Source organism: Coregonus lavaretus (genome assembly GCF_964263955.1).
Source record: "Coregonus lavaretus genome assembly, chromosome: 28".
Classification (NCBI taxonomy): domain Eukaryota; kingdom Metazoa; phylum Chordata; class Actinopteri; order Salmoniformes; family Salmonidae; genus Coregonus; species Coregonus lavaretus.
In genome coordinates, this window is record NC_140015.1 from 21,404,808 (window position 1) to 21,424,771 (window position 19,964).

Sequence of the window (19,964 nt, forward strand, 5' to 3'; positions counted from 1 at the left end):
ATTCCATATGTGTTATTTCATAGTGTTGATGTCTTCACTATTATTCTACAATGTAGAAAATAGTAAAAATAAAGGAAAACCCTTGAATGAGTAGGTGTGTCCAAACTTTTGACTGGTACTGTGTGTGTGTGCGTGTATATATTTATATTTATACTACCATTCAAAAGTCTGGGGTCACTTATAAATTACCTTGTTTTCGAAAGAAAAGCATTGTTTTTGTCCATTAAAATAACATCAAATTGATCAGAAATACAGTGTAGATATTGTTAATGTTGTAAATGGCTATTGTAGCTGGAAACGGCTGATTTTTTTAATGGAATATCTACGTAGGCGTACAGAGGCCCATTATCAGCAACCATCAGTCCTGTGTTCCAATGGCACATTGTGTTTGCTAATCCATGTTTATCATTTTAAAAGGCTAATTGATCATTAGCAAACCCTTTTGCAATTATGTTAGCACAGCTGAAAACTGTTGTGCTGATTAAAGAATCAAAAAAACTGGCCTTCTTGAGACTAGTTGAGTATCTGGAGCATCAGCAATTGTGGGTTCGTTTACAGATTCAAAATGGCCAGAAACAAATAACTTTCTTTCTTCTGAAACTCGTCAGTCTATTCTTGTTCTGAGAAATGAAGGCTATTCCATGCGAGAAATTGCCAAGAAACTGAAGATCTCGTACAACGCTGTGTACTATTCCCTTCACAGAACAGCGTAAACTGTCTCTAATCAGAATAAAAAGAGGAGTGGGAGGACCCCGGTGCACAAGAGGAGCAAGAGGACAAATACTGTCAACTGTGGGACCTTATATAGACAGGTGTGTTCCTTTCCAAATCATGTCCAATTTACCACAGGTGGACTCCAATCAAGTTGTAGAAACATCTCAAGGATGATCGATGAAAACAGGATGCACCTGAGCTCAATTTCAAGTCTCATAGCAAAGGGTCTGAATACTTATGTAAATAAGTTATTTCCTTTTGTATTGTTAATACATTTGCAAAATTTTCTAAAAACCAGTTTTCGCTTTGTCATTATGGGGTATTGTTTGTAGATTGCTGAGGATTTGTATTTATTTAATCCATTTTAGATTAAGGCTGTAATGTATCAAAATGTGGACAAAGTCAAGGAGTCTGAATACTTTCCGAAGGCACTGTATATGTGTGTGTGTCTCCATGTTTATGTGCCAGGATGGAGAGAGCTATATATTTGTCAGTGTGTGATTATGAGAAAGTGCGCCCGGTGTGACCAATAAAAACAGATTTACGATGCCGCCCTGTAGGTGCAAGCTCGCCAGTTTCCTTTTCTTAGGGAAGGCTCCTGTCATCAGGACACGCTTCCTATAAACCCATACATTTAAATAATTATGTGTGCTGGCAGGAAAATGGGGACTATCACTTAATGTAATGTCATTAAACAAAGCTATCATGACAGAAAGTAGATTAAATGGGGGGGTGTCTGTGGGTTGGATCATATGGCTAATATAGTTCTGTCAGCTATATGGTGTTTGCTATGTTTCTTCAGTGGCTTATGGACCGTTTAATGCAGTATTCTGTGTTGTTGGTGAGATAGGATGTGCAACCATTCTCTTTCTCCAGGATGGTTCTCTGACTGTCCCCCCACAGTTATCTTCCTTGCTCTGCATTCAGATCCTCCCATCTGTTCTTTTCTATTTAGAAATACATTTAGAAACACCCCTTCAAATTATTGGATTCTGCTGTTTCAGCAACACCCGTTGCTGACAGGTGTATAAAATCAAGCACACAGCCATGCAATCTCCATAGACAAACATTGGAAGTAGAATGGCCCTTACTGAAGAGCTCACTAACTTTCAGTTCATCAAATTTCTGCCCTGCTAGAGCTGCCCCGGTAAACTGTAAGTGCTGTTATTGTGAAGTGGAAATGTCTAGGAGCAACAACGGCTCAGCCGCGAAGTGGTAGGCCACACAAGCTCACAGAACGGGACTGCCGAGTGCTGAAGCGCGTAAAAATCGTCTGTCCTCAGTTGCAACACTCCCTACCGAGTTCCAAACTGCCTCTGGAAGCAACGTCAGCACAAGAACTGTTCGTCGGGAGCTTCATGAAATGGGTTTCCATGGCCGAGCAGCCGCACACAAGCCTAAGATCACCATGCGCAATGCCAAGCGTCGGCTGGAGTGGTGTAAAGCTTGCCGCCATTGGACTCTGTAGCAGTGGAAACGCGTTCTCTGGAGTGATGAATCACACTTCACCATCTGGGAATCCGCCGAACTAATCTGGGTTTGGCGGATGCCAGGAGAACGCTACCTGCCCGGACGCATAGTGCCATCTGTAAAATTTTATGGAGGAGGAATAATGGTCTGGGGCTGTTTTTCATGGTGCGTGCTAGGCCCCTTAGTTCCAGTGAAGGGAAATCTTAACGCTACAGCATACAATGACATTCCAGACGATTCTGTGCTTCCAACTTTGTGGCAACAGTTTGGGGAAGGCCCTTTTCTGTTTCAGCATGACAATGCCCCTTTGCACAAAGCGAGGTCCATACAGAAATGGTTTGTCGAGATCGGTGTGGAAGAACTTGACTGGCCTGCACAGAGCCCTGACCTCAACCCCATCGAACACCTTTGGGATGAATTTGAACGCCGACTGCGAGCCAGGCCTAATCGCCCAACATTAGTGTCCGACCTCACTAATGCTCTTGTGGCTGAATGGAAGCAAGTCCCCGCAGCAATGTTCCAACAACTAGTGGAAAGCCTTCCCAGAAGAGTGGAGGCTATTATAGCAGCAAAGGGGGGATCAACTACATATTAATGCCCATGATTTTGGAATGAGATGTTCGACGAACAGGTGTCCACATACTTTTGGTCATGAAGTTTATGTAGCACCATGAGAAGTATGAAACAACCAACATCAGGGAAACATTTAAGAGCGTGGCTGTTTTGACATTCAGATTTATACACGAGAGGCAAGTGCTCTGCTACCATGGGAAATAGCCCTTGAGAAATCACTAACTAACCTAAATGAGGCCACAAGGAGTGACAGTGAGGTACAAACCAAGGGTCCCATAACCCATTGTGTTCATGTAAGATTCAGTAACTCACTGAATCCTCTCCCTGTAAAAGTATAAAGCTGAGCCGAGGGATTCAGCCCTCCGTCCCATGAGGGGTGACACCTCTGAAGAGCGGACCGAGACGCTCTGTACCGTATAGCAGGTCCATCTTCAGGCTCCTACTGCAGTCTGTCTGTCCATCCGTCCAAGGTGGAAGCCTGCTGAGCCGCTGGCATAGAGCCCGATCCGACCACGGCGTTCCCTTTCCTGGGGTCAACCAGCGCTCACATGATCTGGAGCCCGCCATGTTCAGCCACGGTAGCTTAATTTAGCTGCCCTTCTCCAGGGAAACCCATCAGACAGTCAGGGCCGGACACATGGAATTATGTGTACAGCAGTAGAGTTTACAGCCGGTCTTCACTCTCTAATTTACTACGTGATCAGTCAGACTATCTGCCCAATACCTGCATAACATTGACCTACCTATCCCAACACATATATTGGTGGTTAGGCTATATATTGACTGAAGGAGAGGCAGTTGGCCCATGGGGTCTGAGTGTACTCTTGTCTGTATGTAATGTAGGGCCCAATATTTTTTGTTTTTTTGCCTGATTCCGTATTCTCAGTTTTTTGTTTTTCAAGGTTTCTGTTTTCCTCCATGTTTTCGCTCTCAAAATCACACTTTTCTTTTATAGAAAAACAACTAAATTGGATGTTCTAAGCCACATCAATGCTTAAACGACATCAGGAGACCACTTGAGGTCTGACATTTTTTAGAAATGTAGATTTTGGGGTGTAGTTACCCTTTTTAATTCCAGTGTGCACCTAGCAAGAGGCTGTTATTTAGTGTTGTTTTTGTAGCACACGTGATGGTAGAGTTTGCAAAACAAATATCCACTGGATTGATGCAAATAATCATGATATCATTCTGCCATTTAAGCGTAGGTTACTTTGTAGTGAACATTTAATTGGTTTTTTGGGAAAGCCTTTCCATCTACCAGAAGACTTTTCATTAGCATCATCGCTAGCGGTTACACAAAGTGGTAGACGAACTCACTGCGCATACACAGATGGGGGATTCTCATTAACTCTTCAGAAAGTTGCAGGAAATACAAATCACTGATGCATTCTGTTCATGTCTTATGATAAACTTGCACAAATTAATTAATTTTCAATACATTTAGTTGATTCCCTACTAAGTTCAATAAAACAATTTATATGGTTGAATTCCGTTTTAATGTCTGGATACTGTGATTCCATCCCCATTCTCCGCATGGCAGATTTTATAGGGCCATAGTAATGAGAACTCCTCTAATGTTCTGATGGTTGGCTTCCATTGGATGATGATTGCTGCCCTGTGCTCCATTCATGCTCTGTGGTCTATCTCATAATTGGCTTCTCTGTTCCCATTGTCTGGTTGTCTCTGTAATTTAGTTGGTTTTGTCTTGGGTCCGCTGTGCTCGGCTGTAATTCGGCCTGTTCTATATTTTACATGTATAAGTGTAGTGTTGTTTTCCTGCTGTATTGATGGCTAGGTTTAATGTATGCTTACAGAAGGCCCGTTGGTTATCATGTCCCGATCAGAGGGACATTACTGCAAGTTCTGGTATGTGATGTGTAATTTCTCTACCACAGTCAGACAGGCCTATTGTGTCACCGGCCTCCTCTCTCTTCCCTCTTCCTCTCTCCCAGTTTACATTTGGCTATATGAGACTCACCATTGCCCTTTCTCACTGGGACTCCCTGTAACATTTTCACTTTTCATGTCCATCTCCTGTAGCTTTGCTCCGCTGCAGCTGTGAAAATACAGAAAATTACCAGCTTTCTGAGTCCAGTTCTTTTGATTAAATCATCTATTTTGGAGAAACACTATGAAGCTAGTTTTCAGGACCCAGCATATGTTGTTCTGCCCATAGTTGGTTGTAGAAGAAGCAAGGGAGACCTGAATAGTGATAACGCAGAGAGCTATCACCTGATTCTTACAACTCCTCACCCCCTCACAGCTCCTCACGCCCCGACACACTCTCTCTCTCTCTCTCTCTCTCTCTCTCTCACACCTCTCTGCCTGTAAATAATTAATTAGATCACTGAAGCTAGAGTTGGTGTGCAGAGCGAGGTGTTGTGGACCCTTTCAGGGGCCTGTGGTGTGTGCGATGACTGTCATACAGTGTGTGTGTGAGACAGACTGAGAGAGATGCATACCAGATGTTTGAGTAATGAGGTGGGTTTCACTGGAACGGAACACATTCCCAGGGATGTTTGCTGAAAGAAATTCTTCCTCGTCTGTCGAGCATGTTCTCCCTCCCCATCCCCCCAAGAGGGTTTAGATTTGGTTAAGACCTATTTTTCTCCCTCCTCTCTCTATCTTAATGGAGTAATTCTCATTAAACCCAGAAACCCTTTGTGTGTGCTGAGTGTATCAGTGAACACCATGTGTAGATGTTTGTTTCACACTGCGGTCTGTGATTTGTGTGTTTTAATTCAGTCCATGGCACTCTTAAATGGTGTTCTGTTCCCTCTCATACGTTGTTTCAGCTCAGACCTAAATTGATTTAGGAGTCAGGTTATGTTTCACATGCAGTGTAAGCACTGTGGTTCTCCCTGTGTTTAGCTGTGGGTGGGGGGGTGGGGGTGGCAGATGAATAGCGGTGGCTGTAGATTCAATGGCTTTGGCTGCTGTCTGCTCCTATGGGCCTGCCTTTGTTTATTTGTGTTAGCAAAGTAAAGTCTGGACACTCTCACCTGCATGTGAGCGGGTCTCTGTAGAGAGAGGACACACAAACGGCCTCGGGGCCCGCCAGACACGAGACAGATTTCATCTCTCAAAGATGTGAAATCGACTCACATGGCAACTATGGACGGCTGTCGCACCGCAGTTGGCGTCTATGTGGGTGGTATTGAATGGCGCTGGTAGTGAGCATAGTGGGTGGATTCTGATCAGTGGGATGTGACCGGGATGGCCAAAAAATACCTAGACCAAATAATCAAAGGTAATTGAAATACAATAGAAATCCAGGCCATTATTACCCGTGGCTGTGTCTGTGGCCACCTGGCTGTGTCTGTACATTTACATTTACATTTACGTCATTTAGCAGACGCTCATATCCAGAGCGACTTACAAATAGGTGCATTCACCTTATAGCCAGTGGGATAACCACTTTACAATGTATTTTTTGGGGGTTGGGGTAAGGGGGGGGTAGAAGGATTACTTTATCCTATCCCAGGTATTCCTTAAAGAGGTGGGGTTTCAAATGTCTCCGGAAGGTGGTGAGTGACTCCGCTGTCCTGGCGTCGTGAGGGAGCTTGTTCCACCATTGGGGTGCCAGAGCAGCGAACAGTTTTGACTGGGCTGAGCGGGAACTATGCTTCCACAGAGGTAGGGGAGCCAGCAGGCCAGAGGTGGATGAACGCAATGCCCTCGTTTGGGTGTAGGGACTGATCAGAGCCTGAAGGTACGGAGGTGCCGTTCCCCTCACTGCTCCGTAGGCAAGCACCATGGTCTTGTAGCAGATGCGAGCTTCAACTGGAAGCCAGTGGAGTGTGCAGAGGAGCGGGGTGACGTGAGAGAACTTGGGAAGGTTGAACACCAGACGGGCTGCGGCATTCTGGATGAGTTGTAGGGGTTTAATGGCACAAGCAGGGAGCCCAGCCAACAGCGAGTTGCAGTAATCCAGACGGGAGATGACAAGTGCCTGGATTAGGACCTGTGCCGCTTCCTGTGTAAGGCAGGGTCGTACTCTCCGAATGTTGTAGAGCATGAACCTACAGGATCGGGTCACCGCCTTGATGTTAGCGGAGAACGACAGGGTGTTGTCCAGGGTCACGCCAAGGCTCTTCGCACTCTGGGAGGAGGACACAACGGAGTTGTCAACCGTGATGGCGAGATCATGGAACAGGCAGTCCTTCCCCGGGAGGAAGAGCAGCTCCGTCTTGCCAAGGTTCAGCTTGAGGTGGTGATCCGTCATCCATACTGATATGTCTGCCAGACATGCAGAGATGCGATTCGCCACCTGGTTATCAGAAGGGGGAAAGGAGAAGATTAGTTGTGTGTCGTCAGCGTAGCAATGATAGGAGAGGCCATGTGAGGATATGACAGAGCCAAGTGACTTGGTGTATAGCGAGAATAGGAGAGGGCCTAGAACTGAGCCCTGGGGGACACCAGTGGTGAGAGCACGTGGTGCGGAGACAGCTTCTCGCCACGCCACTTGGTAGGAGCGACCGGTCAGGTAGGACGCAATCCAAGAGTGAGCCACGCCGGAGATGCCCAGCTCGGAGAGGGTGGAGAGGAGGATCTGATGGTTCACAGTATCAAAGGCAGCAGACAGGTCTAGAAGGACAAGAGCAGAGGAGAGAGAGTTAGCTTTAGCAGTGCGGAGAGCCTCCGTGACACAGAGAAGAGCAGTCTCAGTTGAATGACCAGTCTTGAAACCTGACTGGTCTGTACTCAATGGCCACCTGGCTGTGTCTGTACTGAAGTGGACCAGAGGGATTGGGCTGGGGCCGGGGATGAGTAAGTGACTGAGTGTGTGGCGGTGGCTCCAGTCACCCAGGTGGCCATTGAGCCTCTTCATCCAGGCCCAGTGGAGGGTGTTTAAGTGGCTCTGCCTCATTGCCTCAGCAGCCCCTCCAGGGCTCTCACTGGGGATCTGCCCAATCTACTCATCTGCTGCTGCAGGCTGGCTGCTGTGGGGAAAAGTATGCCCCTTCCTTTTAATAGTTCATATTGAATTAATGTGCGAAGGTCCTATGATTCAGCATGTCGCCAACAAGTGCCCATATGCACTATCGTCAAGTTACTTTCTTGGTTGCGTTGCTGTTACTCAACTACTGTAGCTAAAAAGCATGTTGATGTGGGTCTATTTTCTGGAGGGGAACAGGAGAGCTCCTCATGTCATTGAGTCATCACCTGGTTGTCAGCTTATGATCAGTACACACACTCAAATTTAGAGATGTAGGGTCTGGCACAATTCAGTCTAGCTAAAGATATATGTTCATGTGTTTTCTCTATCACCTGAAAGTCAAATTACTTGTCTTACATTACACATTATAAAATAAATGCTCCTGCTCCTGCTGCTTATGTAATGTAGCCAAGGCTATCTATATCCAAGATGGAGCGCTTTTCGATTCAGTTCCCTGAGCAGCAGTGTATAACTTCAGCCCTGCACAAACTTCTCCCTTGGCAGTGATGTAACCCCACAATCACAACAGCCTGTCAGTGTGTAATATGTGTCTATCTGCAACGATAAAAAATAACACCGCATTCTCCTCTTCTGTTTCAGTCCTCTGCGCCAAAAACCTGGTGAAGAAAGATTTCTTTCGTAAGTAACCCAATGAAAGCTGTGTTTCTGATCCTCGACTCCATGTTAAATGGCTTTATAGATTCATAGTCAGGGGGCTTGGGGGCTTTGACGTCTGCAGTGTGAGATATGTATCCCCCATGAGAAATGTGAAAAGTGGGTCAGTTTGTGCTGATAAAAGAGGGCCTGCTGCCAGCTGCTAGAGTTCTCTACCAGCAGAACGCCATGCTAACACATTCAACCAGCCACTACACTACACCAGCAAAGAGGAAAGGGTTAGCAGCCTGTAATGTTACTACTGATATGTTTGTGGAGAGCAAGATGAGCTCACCACATCACCATGATGTAGCTTATCAATATTAGCCAAGTATTTGTAATAAAACTAGGCCTATTTTATTGCCTTTATTTCTGCATTCACATTTCATGCATTGAGTCACACAGGTCTGAAATATCTTTAAGTATGGGATCTCAATAAAACGTTTATACCGTCATTTAAAGCTAGTCCATTTCAGAGTGAAACAGCACAGCATTTCAGTGTGTGCTAGGTGTCCATAGTGGCCCCAGTGTTTGGGTGTGTTTGGGTCAGGCTGTCATGGAGAGTGAGTGTGTTAAGGTCCCTCACTCAGGTGGTTTCTCTGGTGCCCATTCCTCCCATTCCAGCACTCAGGGGCTGAGTAAACACTCACTCGGTCAGGGCCTGGGTGGAGAGAACGCTGGGAGTGTGTGTGGCAGCAAGGTAGGCTTGTCTCTGTGGGATACTGTATTTATGTATATGGAGAGATGTATTTCTAAGTGCATTTTTGTTTTGTTTGTGTGGGCCTGCATGGCATACGTGTGTGTGTGTGTCCGTGAGCTTGTGCGTCCACCACACCCAGGCTGTGTGCAGGTGAATGTCATCCAACATGTCCCTCAGGTCTGTCTATTAGTGTCAGTGTCATTTCCACCCGTATCTCTAGATATCTGTCACTCGGGTCAGGTTCAGTCACACTATCAGATTCACACATCAGCCATTCCTAGACTGTTGCAGAATGTTATTCATCAAAAGTAGTTTTCTTCAGATGCCCTCTTTTCCCCCATTCAGAAACAGTATAGTCTCACTTCCATCTGCATAATGAAATCATCGAATAATGATAGAGTGATGCCTATAACATTTCTTCCTAGTACAGCCTGTCCTTGGCCAGGCCAGTGTGCTGAGGCAGAGTGTGTGTGTTTGTTCCCCTGCAGGCCTCCCTGATCCCTTTGCCAAAGTGGTGGTGGACGGCTCAGGACAATGTCACTCCACAGACACCGTGAAGAACACCCTCGACCCCAAGTGGAACCAGCACTACGACCTGTGAGTCCCCTCATCACTTAACCCACATAATGGATAGCGCAGAGCTTGTGCTTGACACAGCATCCATATAGAAGCAGCTGTGACTAGATGTGAAACTGTGTATCTAACAGAAACCTTACCTTAACCTGCTGATTTAGTAATGAACCAGCATTCTGCTGAACCGCGGACCCTCTCTATAACCTTCACCAGTGCCCTCTATGCTATATCTACACCAGTGGAGACTGCTGAGGGGAGGACAGCTCATAATAATGGCTGGAACGGCGCGAATGGAATGGCATCACACCTGCAAACCATGTATTTGATACCATTCCGCTCCAGCCATTACCACGAGCCCGTCCTCCCCAATTAAGGTGCCACCAACCTCCTGTGATCTATGCATTCCTTCACCTCACCCAACTCCAATGTGCCAAGTGGACATCAGGGATGTGTCAGACATTGATTCTACAGAATCTGAATGCCCCTACAGTAAGCTGTGTTTATGTCTGCCCTCTCACTTATCTGTAGGCCAGCGATGACAACTCCACTGGGGTAGCTAACGTGAAAAAGAAAAACATTTAAATAGAACCATGGGGGAGGGAAACTAATCTCAGAAGCCTTTTACCTTTTGGACAGAAATATGTGCATGTCTTGTTGCACCCATGTCGCTTTTCCCAAAGACCGCTTGTCTTGTGAAAGCAACCTGGAAAAAGAGAGGGGGGGAGTGAAAGGCAGGGAGAGTGAAAGTTTCCAGTATTTGCCCAGTGTTTATCCAGCCATCACATGTAGCTAACATAAAGAGGAAGCACCTGTCTCCTTTTGTTTGGTTGCTCAGGATACCGGACCCTCTCCCAACATGGCTGTTTAATTAGTTGTTCATGTCCCGTTTGACAGGAGGGAAACACAGCCCTCAGTCAGTCAGTCCCACTGTGGAGGACAGAGAGGGCTGGACACAGTGATGGATGGGTGAACATCGACCTGTGTGCTCCCCAGATGGAGCCAAACGCACGCACACACCTCTCTCCAGATTTTTTACAAAACTTTAACCTGCCTGTGTTCCTTCCTGTTAATGACTATGTTAAACTTTTAGGTGCCCTCCCTCTGTGTGTCAAGGCCTACTACACCATGCTAAGGCACATGGACTCTCCTCAGTGTGTGGAGTCTAATTGACTGAGGGCAGCTGAGCACACTCACACCTATTCAAATGGTGTCTGAAACACCTGGTGCTCACACTCAGCAGAGCCAACTGCATAAAAGCCTTTGCTTAGTTGGCACTGACGCTTTTTTCCATTGGTTGTATGTGCACAGCGTGAGGAAGTGTATGTGCTCATGGCAACATTGACACGTCAGGGCCTCCTCAGTGGTGTTGTCAGTGGTCAGACCAACAGACTGGCCCGTGACCGCTGACCCCAGACAGCATTGTTGCAGGAAGTGGCCTGCATGCCAAGGATAGCAGACTGTGTCTCGCTGGCAAACTGCCTCTCCTCCACTCCTAATCCATCCCAGTGGAAGTATGTGGAGCAGACAGACTGGACTGTAATACGGCTCTGTGGCCCTTTTAGGGACAAACCAGGGGACAAATCTATCAGTTTATTTGTCAGCACGCTACAAACTACATTTATACTAAGAAGTATAAAATGTTAATGAATATGTCAAATCAAATGTTATTTGTCACATGCTTCGAAAACAACAGGTGTAGACTAACAGTGAAATGCTTACGGGCCCTTTCCAACAATGCAGAGGAGAAAACATTTAAATAATAACACGAGGAATAAATCCACAATGAGTAACGATAACTTGGCTATATAGACGGGTTACCAGTACCGAGTCCATGTGCAAGGGTACAAGGCAATTTGAGGTAGATATGTACATATAGATAGGTATAAAGTGACTAGGCAACAGGATAGATAATAAACAGTAGCAGCAGCATATTTGATGAGTCAAAAGAGAGTGCAAAAAGGGTCAATGCAGATTGTCCAGGTAGCTATTGGTTAACTATTTAACTAACTAATTAGCAGTCTTATGGCTTGTGGGTAGAAGCTGTTCAGGGTCATGTTGGTTCCAGACTTGGTGCATCGGTACCGCTTGCCGTGTGGTAGCAGAAAGTCTATGACTTGGGTGACTGGAGTCTTTGACCATTTTTAGGGCCTTCCCACGACTGGCAACTGCTTGGCATCCGACCCCAATGTGCTACAGAGGGTAATGCAAACGGCCCAGTACATCACTGGGGCCGAGTTCCCTGGCGTCCAGGACCTCTATACCAGGTCCTGGATGGCAGGGAGCTCGGCCCCAGTGATGTAATGGGTCGTTCGCACAACCCTCTGTAGCGCCAAGCAGTTGCAATACCAAGCGGTGGTGCAGCTCAATAGTGCAGCTGTCAAACCTTTTGAGGATATGAGGGCCCATGACAAATCTGTTCAGCCTCCTGAGGGGGAAGAGGCGTTGTCGTGCCTTCACGAATATGTTGGTGTGTGTGGACCATGATAATTCCACCACTCCACTACAGCCCTGTGGATGGGGGTGTGTTCGGGCCCTCCGTTTCCTGTAGTCCACGATCAGCTCCTTTGTCTTGCTGTCGTTGAGGGAGAGGTTGTTGTTCTGGCACCACACTGCCAGGTCTCGGACCTCCTCCCTATAGGCTGTCTCATCGTCATCGTGATCAGGCCAACCCCCATTGTGTCGTCAGCAAACTTAATGATGGTGTTGGAGTCGTGCACGGCCATGCAGTCGTGGGCGAACAGGGAGTATAGGAGGGGACTAAGCACGCACCCCTGAGGGGCCCCGTGTTGAGGGTCAGCGTGGCAGATGTGTTGTTGCCTACCCTCACCACCTGGGGGTGGCCCGTCAGGAAGTCCAGGATCCAGTTGCAGTGGGAGGTGTTCAGTCCCAGGGTCCTTAGTGATGAGCTTGGAGGGCACTATGGTGTTGAACGCTGAGCTGTAGTCAATTAACAGCCTTCTCACATTGGTGTTCCTCTTGTCCAGGTGGGAAAGGGCAGTGTGGAGTGCAATAGAGATTGCGTCATCTGTGGATCTGTTGGGGCGGTGTGCGAATAGGAGTGGGTCTTAGTCCTGTATTGATGTTTTTACTGTTTGATGGCCCATCGGAGGTTGTAGCAGGATTTCTTATAAGCGTCCGGAATACTGTCCCGCCCCTTGAAACCGGCACTCTAGCCTTTAGCTCAGTGCGGATGTTGCACTTATTAATGATGTGATAACCTCCTCAATTTTATTGGATGAATCGCGTAGCATATTCCCATCTGTGCTAGCAAAACAGTCCTGTAGCTTAGCTTCATCGGACCACTTCCATATTGTGCACGTCACTGGTATATAATGATGAGATGTTAATGCATCTCCTATACCTTCATAGATACAAGTAGTGGGATGAAAAGACAAGTGCACAATGTTCTGTTCCCATAGCCTGGCCCAGGCCCTTGTCCCTCCCTGTCGCATCTCTGCTGCTATGGGGACTGGGAGGAACAGGTGGCGGTAGTGTCCCCAGGGCCCAGCTGGTGTTGTCCTGCCTGCTGAAGAAGTGTGACTTAACAGACACCGCCACCTCTCAGGCCAAGAGCTAACTCATTTATTTCTGGCACAACGTGGTTGGATGCAGCCTGGCCTGCCTAGCACCAACTGCCATGTAATATGCCATATACTGTACCTCAACCAACCAGAGACATAACATAGACATGGCCTAAGAGGAGAAACTCTTATCTTATTACAAGTAATCATATTATCTGAGAGTTTGGCATGTGTATAGTGTATGTAAACATACTGTATCTTGTTTTGAAAAGCTTAATCCAATGTCTAGTCTACGGCCCTTATTATTTGATACAATAATCATATCCAGATCTGTGTTGGATGTAATAATTCCCCCCTACAAATCTGTCCTGCATTCTAATGCTCTCAGATAGCACCCCAGACAGGCATTTGACTTCCACTCAAAATGTCCAGACGTCTTACTCACAGCCCCATTGTTTCACATCCCTTTAGTTTCGGTAAGCAGCATGATAATTATAGTGGGATGCAGTCTGCTAACTGTATGGATGATTAGTTTTACACTGAGGAAGGGAACTGGGCCGAACAGATGTGCCACGTCAGGTTCACGTAGTGTGAGTTTAATACCCAGGCCTCGCCTGACCACACAGTATCTAAGCGTGATCGTAGAGGTAGTCAGGGAGTAATGTCATGTTTCAACTGTTCACTCTCTCCTTCTTTTCCTCACTTACACTATCCCTCTTTCTATCTCTCTTTCAGCCTCTCCTCCCTGTTTCTTTCATTCTCCCTCTCTCCGGGTGATTTTGGGTCGAAGGGCTGCCTTTGGATGATTTATGACTCACAGGATCTGTCTGCGTTCGTCTGTCTCGTACCCAGACACTCAGGGTTGGGAGTCGCACATTCACAGACGCCGGGCGGAAAATCCCTCTCAGACACCTCCTGACTGTGTCCTTGTGGGGATGCAGTCCGCGGTGACAGGCAGCCCCCGAGCGGATGTGTGCCTCCCCAGCAGGGACATCCAGGCAAAGACTGGCCTGTTGGAGCAGTGCATTCACACGGGCTTTAGTAAGATCTACAGTACATTGGAAGTGACTGGTCTCTCTCTTCTCTCCTCAGATATATTGGCAAGTCTGACTCCATCACCATCAGCGTGTGGAACCACAAGAAGATCCATAAGAAGCAGGGGGCTGGCTTCCTGGGCTGTGTACGCCTTCTGTCCAACGCCATCAACCGCCTCAAAGACACCGGCTGTAAGGACTACCTGATTGGATTAGTGTGTGTATGTGCGTGTGTATTTAATGCTGTGAGGTAATGTCTGTGTAGTGACCCATTGTCTGTCCCACAAACGGAGTCACAGGCTAGCGGCGTCACAGGCTAGCGGCGTCACAGGCTAGCGGCGTCACAGGCTAGCGGCGTCACAGGCTAGCGGCGTCACAGGCTAGCGGCGTCACAGGCTAGCGGCATCACAGGCTAGCGGCGTCACAGGCTAATAATCCCCTGCTCCTGTCACAGTGACACATTGAGCTGTACCCTCTCAGTGCCCACACTCTTTCCCTACTCCTGACAGGGCACAGGCCAGGGTGTGAGAGGGGTCACAGTCTGCAGCGCCAGAACAGGAAAAGACAATCCAAACAATCACTGTGAACGTGTCATGTCAGAAGCTAATGGCTAAATGAGATTGAGGCTTGGCGCTCCAAGCCAACGCAGCCCTGCCAGCCAGGCAGGTACCCAGTGATGGCTTTACCAAAGGGCCTCCCGCTCCAACTGTATGTATACTATGCCGATAGGCCTGCGACGGTCTTGTAGACGGAAAAATGACAAAATCCCATTGCTTTTCCTAGAAGCCCCTGACACTTGTTTTCCTGGAAAACCTGAACCCTGTGCCACAGCTGTGAGTAGTTTGCCTCTGCATTTCCTCTCATTCCCCCCTCCTCACCCCCTCCACCCTTCTCTCTCTCTCCACCCTCGTCTGTCCCATAGACTGGCAGCATGCATGCGCCACAGTGACTAACCTCAGTTTATCTCTGTCTGCAAATCTAGAGAACCGGTCATTTCACTCAGACATGCATAATTGTACAGCTATTTAAATGTAAGCATAGATTTGTTATGTCCCTCGGTTGTGGTCTTATTCAAGTGTATGTTTGTCATTCTTTCGCTTGTGCCTTTTGCAGCTGTTGCACTGTGTCCTGTCCACAGGCGTTTTAGGGGGCTTTGGGTTTGTGTGCGCATGCTCATTGCCCCAGCCTTGTAACAGTTTGACCGGCCACGTTTTGGTCCCTGTTTAGTCTAGACGCACATCCTGAGCCGATCTGCACGACACTCAGACAACAGTGAACAGATAGTGGCATTTCTCATGTCTGCAGGCAACGTGGTATTCCTGACATTTTTTTGGTCCTTTTCTTTGTTTTGTTTTTCAGCCTGGGTTGAGAACATAGACAAAGAGTTTCCAGACATTGGCAGTGGTTCATGTCCATGTTCTGTCTGGGTGGAATAGTGCCGGCTTTGTGCAGAGATTTGTCAAATGTTTGACCTCTGTAGTGAACTGCAGGCTGCTCGGTACCGATGCTCAGTGATTTTCTACGGCCCATGGCCACTCTACAGACCATCTGTTCCAGTGCATATCCAATACCCAGCCTTCGAGGGAGGGAGGGAGGGAGGGGGAGATAGAGAGGGAGAGAGAGAGAGAGAGAGAGAGATTCACTGTGGTGATGTAAATGATACAGAGCAAAGGGACTTGTCTGCGGGGAGAAAAACCCTCCCAACACATGCTAGTTTACATGTCTCTCAGACAGTGATCGATCCCCCTTTCCTTTCTCTCCTCTTTCCTCTCCTGCCTCTCTCCTTCCCCTCTCTCCTCCACAGATCAGAGATTGGACATGAACAAGCTGGGCCCCAATGACAGTGACACAGTGAGGGGTCAGATAGTGGGTGAGTACAGCAGTGACCAGCAGGCCACACATACATTCACCACACACTCGTGTACATTCACATAACACTGTTATGTACCTGAAGTGTTAGCACTCCATTATTAGAACCTCAGGCTAACATCACTTGTTTTTATAATGCTGATAAGACCTCACTACACCACTGCGCACAGAATGAAAACCGGGAAAGAGAACAAAACCCCTCCCAACACCATGTAGGCTTCTACCAGTAACCTGAGCCTGCAGGGTGACTTATTTTCCCAGTGATTCGTTGGTGTGTAAAGCGTTGAGCGCTGACCCTGAGCGTGCCGTGCCTCTAACACCAGGCTTTACGAGCGCCTCCCTCAGACTTCAGACGGCACGCACTGCCATCTGCACCACAGGGCCTGGTGACAGACAGTCACAGCACCGCTGCCACGCCACCTCACCTCTGATCCACCAACATGGGCACTCAACAGCCTGGGTGGTGGCAGAGAGGCCAGGGTTAGCTAGCTACAGTAGACATAGTCTAGCATTGATACGTGCCCTCCACTCACTTCTTGGGTCCTCTCCAGAACTGGGATTCGGGACTGGCCAGACCACTGTCAGAGTGCAGACGGCTGGTACTTCTACTTCCAGACACGATCATCTTGTCACCCACAAGAGGATTTGACCGTCTGATCCTCTTAAAAATGGATACCCCATTACAGTATTACATGACAGCAATTCAGAGTTTAAAATAGTTCCATTTTAGTCTCTGATATGAGAGGACATGAATAGAGTGGGATTCTACCACCCAGTCATTCTCCTATGTGTATCTGAATGTGTCTGTATCTGTGTGTGTCCACAGTGAGCCTGCAGTCCAGAGACCGGATAGGTACAGGAGGCCCAGTGGTGGACTGCAGCCGTCTGTTTGACAATGACCTGCCAGACGGGTGAATACCGTACCCACCACCACACCACAACCCCATTTAACATTTGTCCATACTGGACAGTAGACACACTACCACCACATCATACCCTCACAGCAGGGCCAGTCAGAGCCTATCATAACCACACTGCCCCACAAACAAAAGTGTTCCAGACAGCATGTGGTGTGGTGTCCCAGAGGCTCTGCTGTTCAGACACTTCACCAGCTTAGCACGACTGACCTCAGCACTGAGCCAATGATGTTGGCTGGGGTTAGGGAGTTTAGTCTGGGGTTGGTGTGCGCCAGAGGAATTGGGTGAGCAGATGGGAGACTGGGTCCTATTAGCTAGCAAGAAGCTCTGTGGGGAATATCTGGGTCATGTTTAGTAGGGGGGAAATGTTTTGAAACAGGAGGTACTACCTGAACTTGGTTGCACTCAATGTCCACTCACTGCTTTGTACATGTGTTTGTTTGTATCTGCTGCATCCAGCTGGGAGGAGCGGAGGACTGCGTCTGGCCGAATCCAGTACTTGAACCACATCACACGTACCACACAGTGGGAGAGGCCTACCAGGTGAGTAACATAGTAAATGTAAATCTGTGACACTCAAATTAGTATGAAATGTTTGGTATGGTTACATAAGACACAAGGTTACTTAAGCCAAAAAAATAAAGGAGGGAGGTTGGTCAGGGAGGATGGGTGGGCGTATAATGCGAACGTCTAGCAACCTAAACTTTAGCATTTTTTTAAATTAGCAACTACTTAGCATATTAGCTAACCCTAACCCTAACCTTAACTCCTAACCCCTAGCCTAGCTAACATTAGCCGCCTAGCTAACATTAGCCACAACAAAGTGGAATTCGTAACATATCATACGTATTGCAAATTCCTAACATATTATACGAATTGCAATTTGTAACATATCATACGAATTGTAATTCGTAACATATCATATGAAATGGATGATGGACATACACAAATTAATACATACCAATATGAAACATAACATATCATACTAAATGGAGGGAGACCCATTTACATTTACTATGTTATGTCTGTCCCTGAGTCCAGGCTGAGTGAGTACACAGTCTTACTCACTACCCAGCCGCAAACATTTACATTTACATTTTAGTCATTTAGCAGACGCTCTTAACCAGAGCGACTTACAGGAGCAATTAGGGTTAAGTGCCTTGCTCAAGGGCACATTTACGTCATTTAGCAGACGCTCTTATCCAGAACGACTCACCAATTGGTGCGTTCACCCTATAGCCAGTGGGATAACCACTTTACAATTTTTTTGGGGGGGGGGTAGAAGGATTACTTTATCCTATCCCAGGTAATCCTTAAAGAGGTGGGGTTTCAAATGTCTCCGGAAGGTGCTGTCCCCAAGGCCTAGACAGCATTGAATTTGTGCTAGGAGACACTGCAGTCTATTGAACAGGGCCCTAAGACTCTTATGCTCCATACGGTATTGTTGCTCCACAGTCTTCTCTTTCTCTCTCTTTCGCTCTCGCTCTCTCTCATTCTCTTTCTTTCTTCCTTTCTTTCTTTCTTTGGTCCCTTATCAGCTCCCTTCCTGTTACTATGCTCTGCTCTAGACTGGCCTCAGGCCCCTCACACACTAAACTGCTCTGTGTGTCTATGTCTCTGCCTCACTGACCTCATGTTGCTGTACAAAGCAGGAGCAAGCCAATGTCTAGCCCTAGCATCGAAGCGCTCCTATTACAAGCACAGTTAGATTTTAAATATGAATAGACACTGGTCTGATTTGAACAAACCTACCATGAAGGAGATAATATAACCCACCATCCCTGTTTGATGTCCTCCCTCTCCTCCTGTTCCCTGTCTCTCCCAGGCCTGCGTCGGAGTACTCCAGCCCGGGCCGGCCTCTCAGCTGCATCGTGGATGAGAACACGCCCATCCTGAGCACCAACGGGGCCACACCCACCATCCCGTGTGTCCCGTCCAGCGACCAGCGGGCCCAGGAGAGACGCGTCCGCTCCCAGAGACACAGGAACTACATGAGCAGGACACACCTCCACACGCCCCCAGACCTGCCTGAGGGATACGGTTAGTGGAAAGAGGATTCTAACACACGATATGGACACACCAGACATACACAAACAGACACTATAGGACGACCACTTTGGTTCCCACAGCCAGACTAGACTGGAGCATCCTGTATTATGAACCACCTCTATGACAGACGTGTCTCCTTCTGTTTTAAGACCGGTGTCGTTATTGCAATGCCTTAGTGTTAACTGCATCCCTTCGGCCCCACGCTCGGCTGAATCATCCTGATAATCTGTGTCCCCATTCAGACCCAACAGCACAGCCCCCATGACTCTGCAGCGCAGCATAAGGAGCCTGACAGGCCCCATTTTAAAGGCCTAATTAAATTGAGCAGTTAAAGGCTGGCGGCAGCCGCTCACTCCTCCCCCTCCTCTCTCCTTCCTCACACGCAGCCCAAGGGCGGCCGCTTGATCCTCAGACACTGTGTAGTCTTGCTGAGGATTTAGGAGTAAATCACAGCAGCCCAACCCAGCCCTTCAAGATTAGCAGGGTGCTGTCTCTTTTTGGGGCCAGCTCCTCTGAACCGCTGTCAGCAGCCCCAGTGGCGGGCCAAGGTCGGCCAAGAAGTGTCACTCCGTGTCGAATGCATTGGGCTCAGCGGGGAGAGGGAGGGGTGGAGGTTATGTACACGCATGTTAGAAAGGCAGGGCGGTGGGTCCAAAGGAATGCCAGAGAAGAGCTTCCCAGCTCATGGAAATATCTCTGTCAAGCTGTGATGAATGAGCTCACCAACACACAGACAGCAAACCCTCTTCTCCCCCCTTTCAGCCCCGCAACTGGGATCCAAACTGACTCACTCCCTGCTATTATCTCTGTCTGTATGATCTCTCTTACGCATGCACACACACTCGGATCAAGATACGCACGCACGTTGGCGCACCAATGAAAATCCTCACCGTGGAATAAATGTATAACTAACTTGTTTTCCTTATCATCCACTCACAACTCTCACTCATT

General features: G+C 47.7%; 1 protein-coding gene across 1 annotated transcript in view; it reads left to right on the forward strand.

The window, feature by feature from the left end:
• LOC311104039 (E3 ubiquitin-protein ligase SMURF2) overlaps positions 1 to 19,964 on the forward strand; it is a 76,709-nt gene that overhangs the window by 37,626 nt on the left and 19,119 nt on the right. Inside the window, exons 2-8 of the mRNA XM_084145692.1 lie at positions 8,297 to 8,335; positions 9,539 to 9,647; positions 14,237 to 14,370; positions 15,983 to 16,048; positions 16,874 to 16,958; positions 17,424 to 17,507; positions 18,790 to 19,004. Coding sequence (XP_084001818.1) covers positions 8,297 to 8,335; positions 9,539 to 9,647; positions 14,237 to 14,370; positions 15,983 to 16,048; positions 16,874 to 16,958; positions 17,424 to 17,507; positions 18,790 to 19,004 — 732 coding nt within the window. The remainder of the gene's footprint in view (positions 1 to 8,296; positions 8,336 to 9,538; positions 9,648 to 14,236; positions 14,371 to 15,982; positions 16,049 to 16,873; positions 16,959 to 17,423; positions 17,508 to 18,789; positions 19,005 to 19,964) is intronic.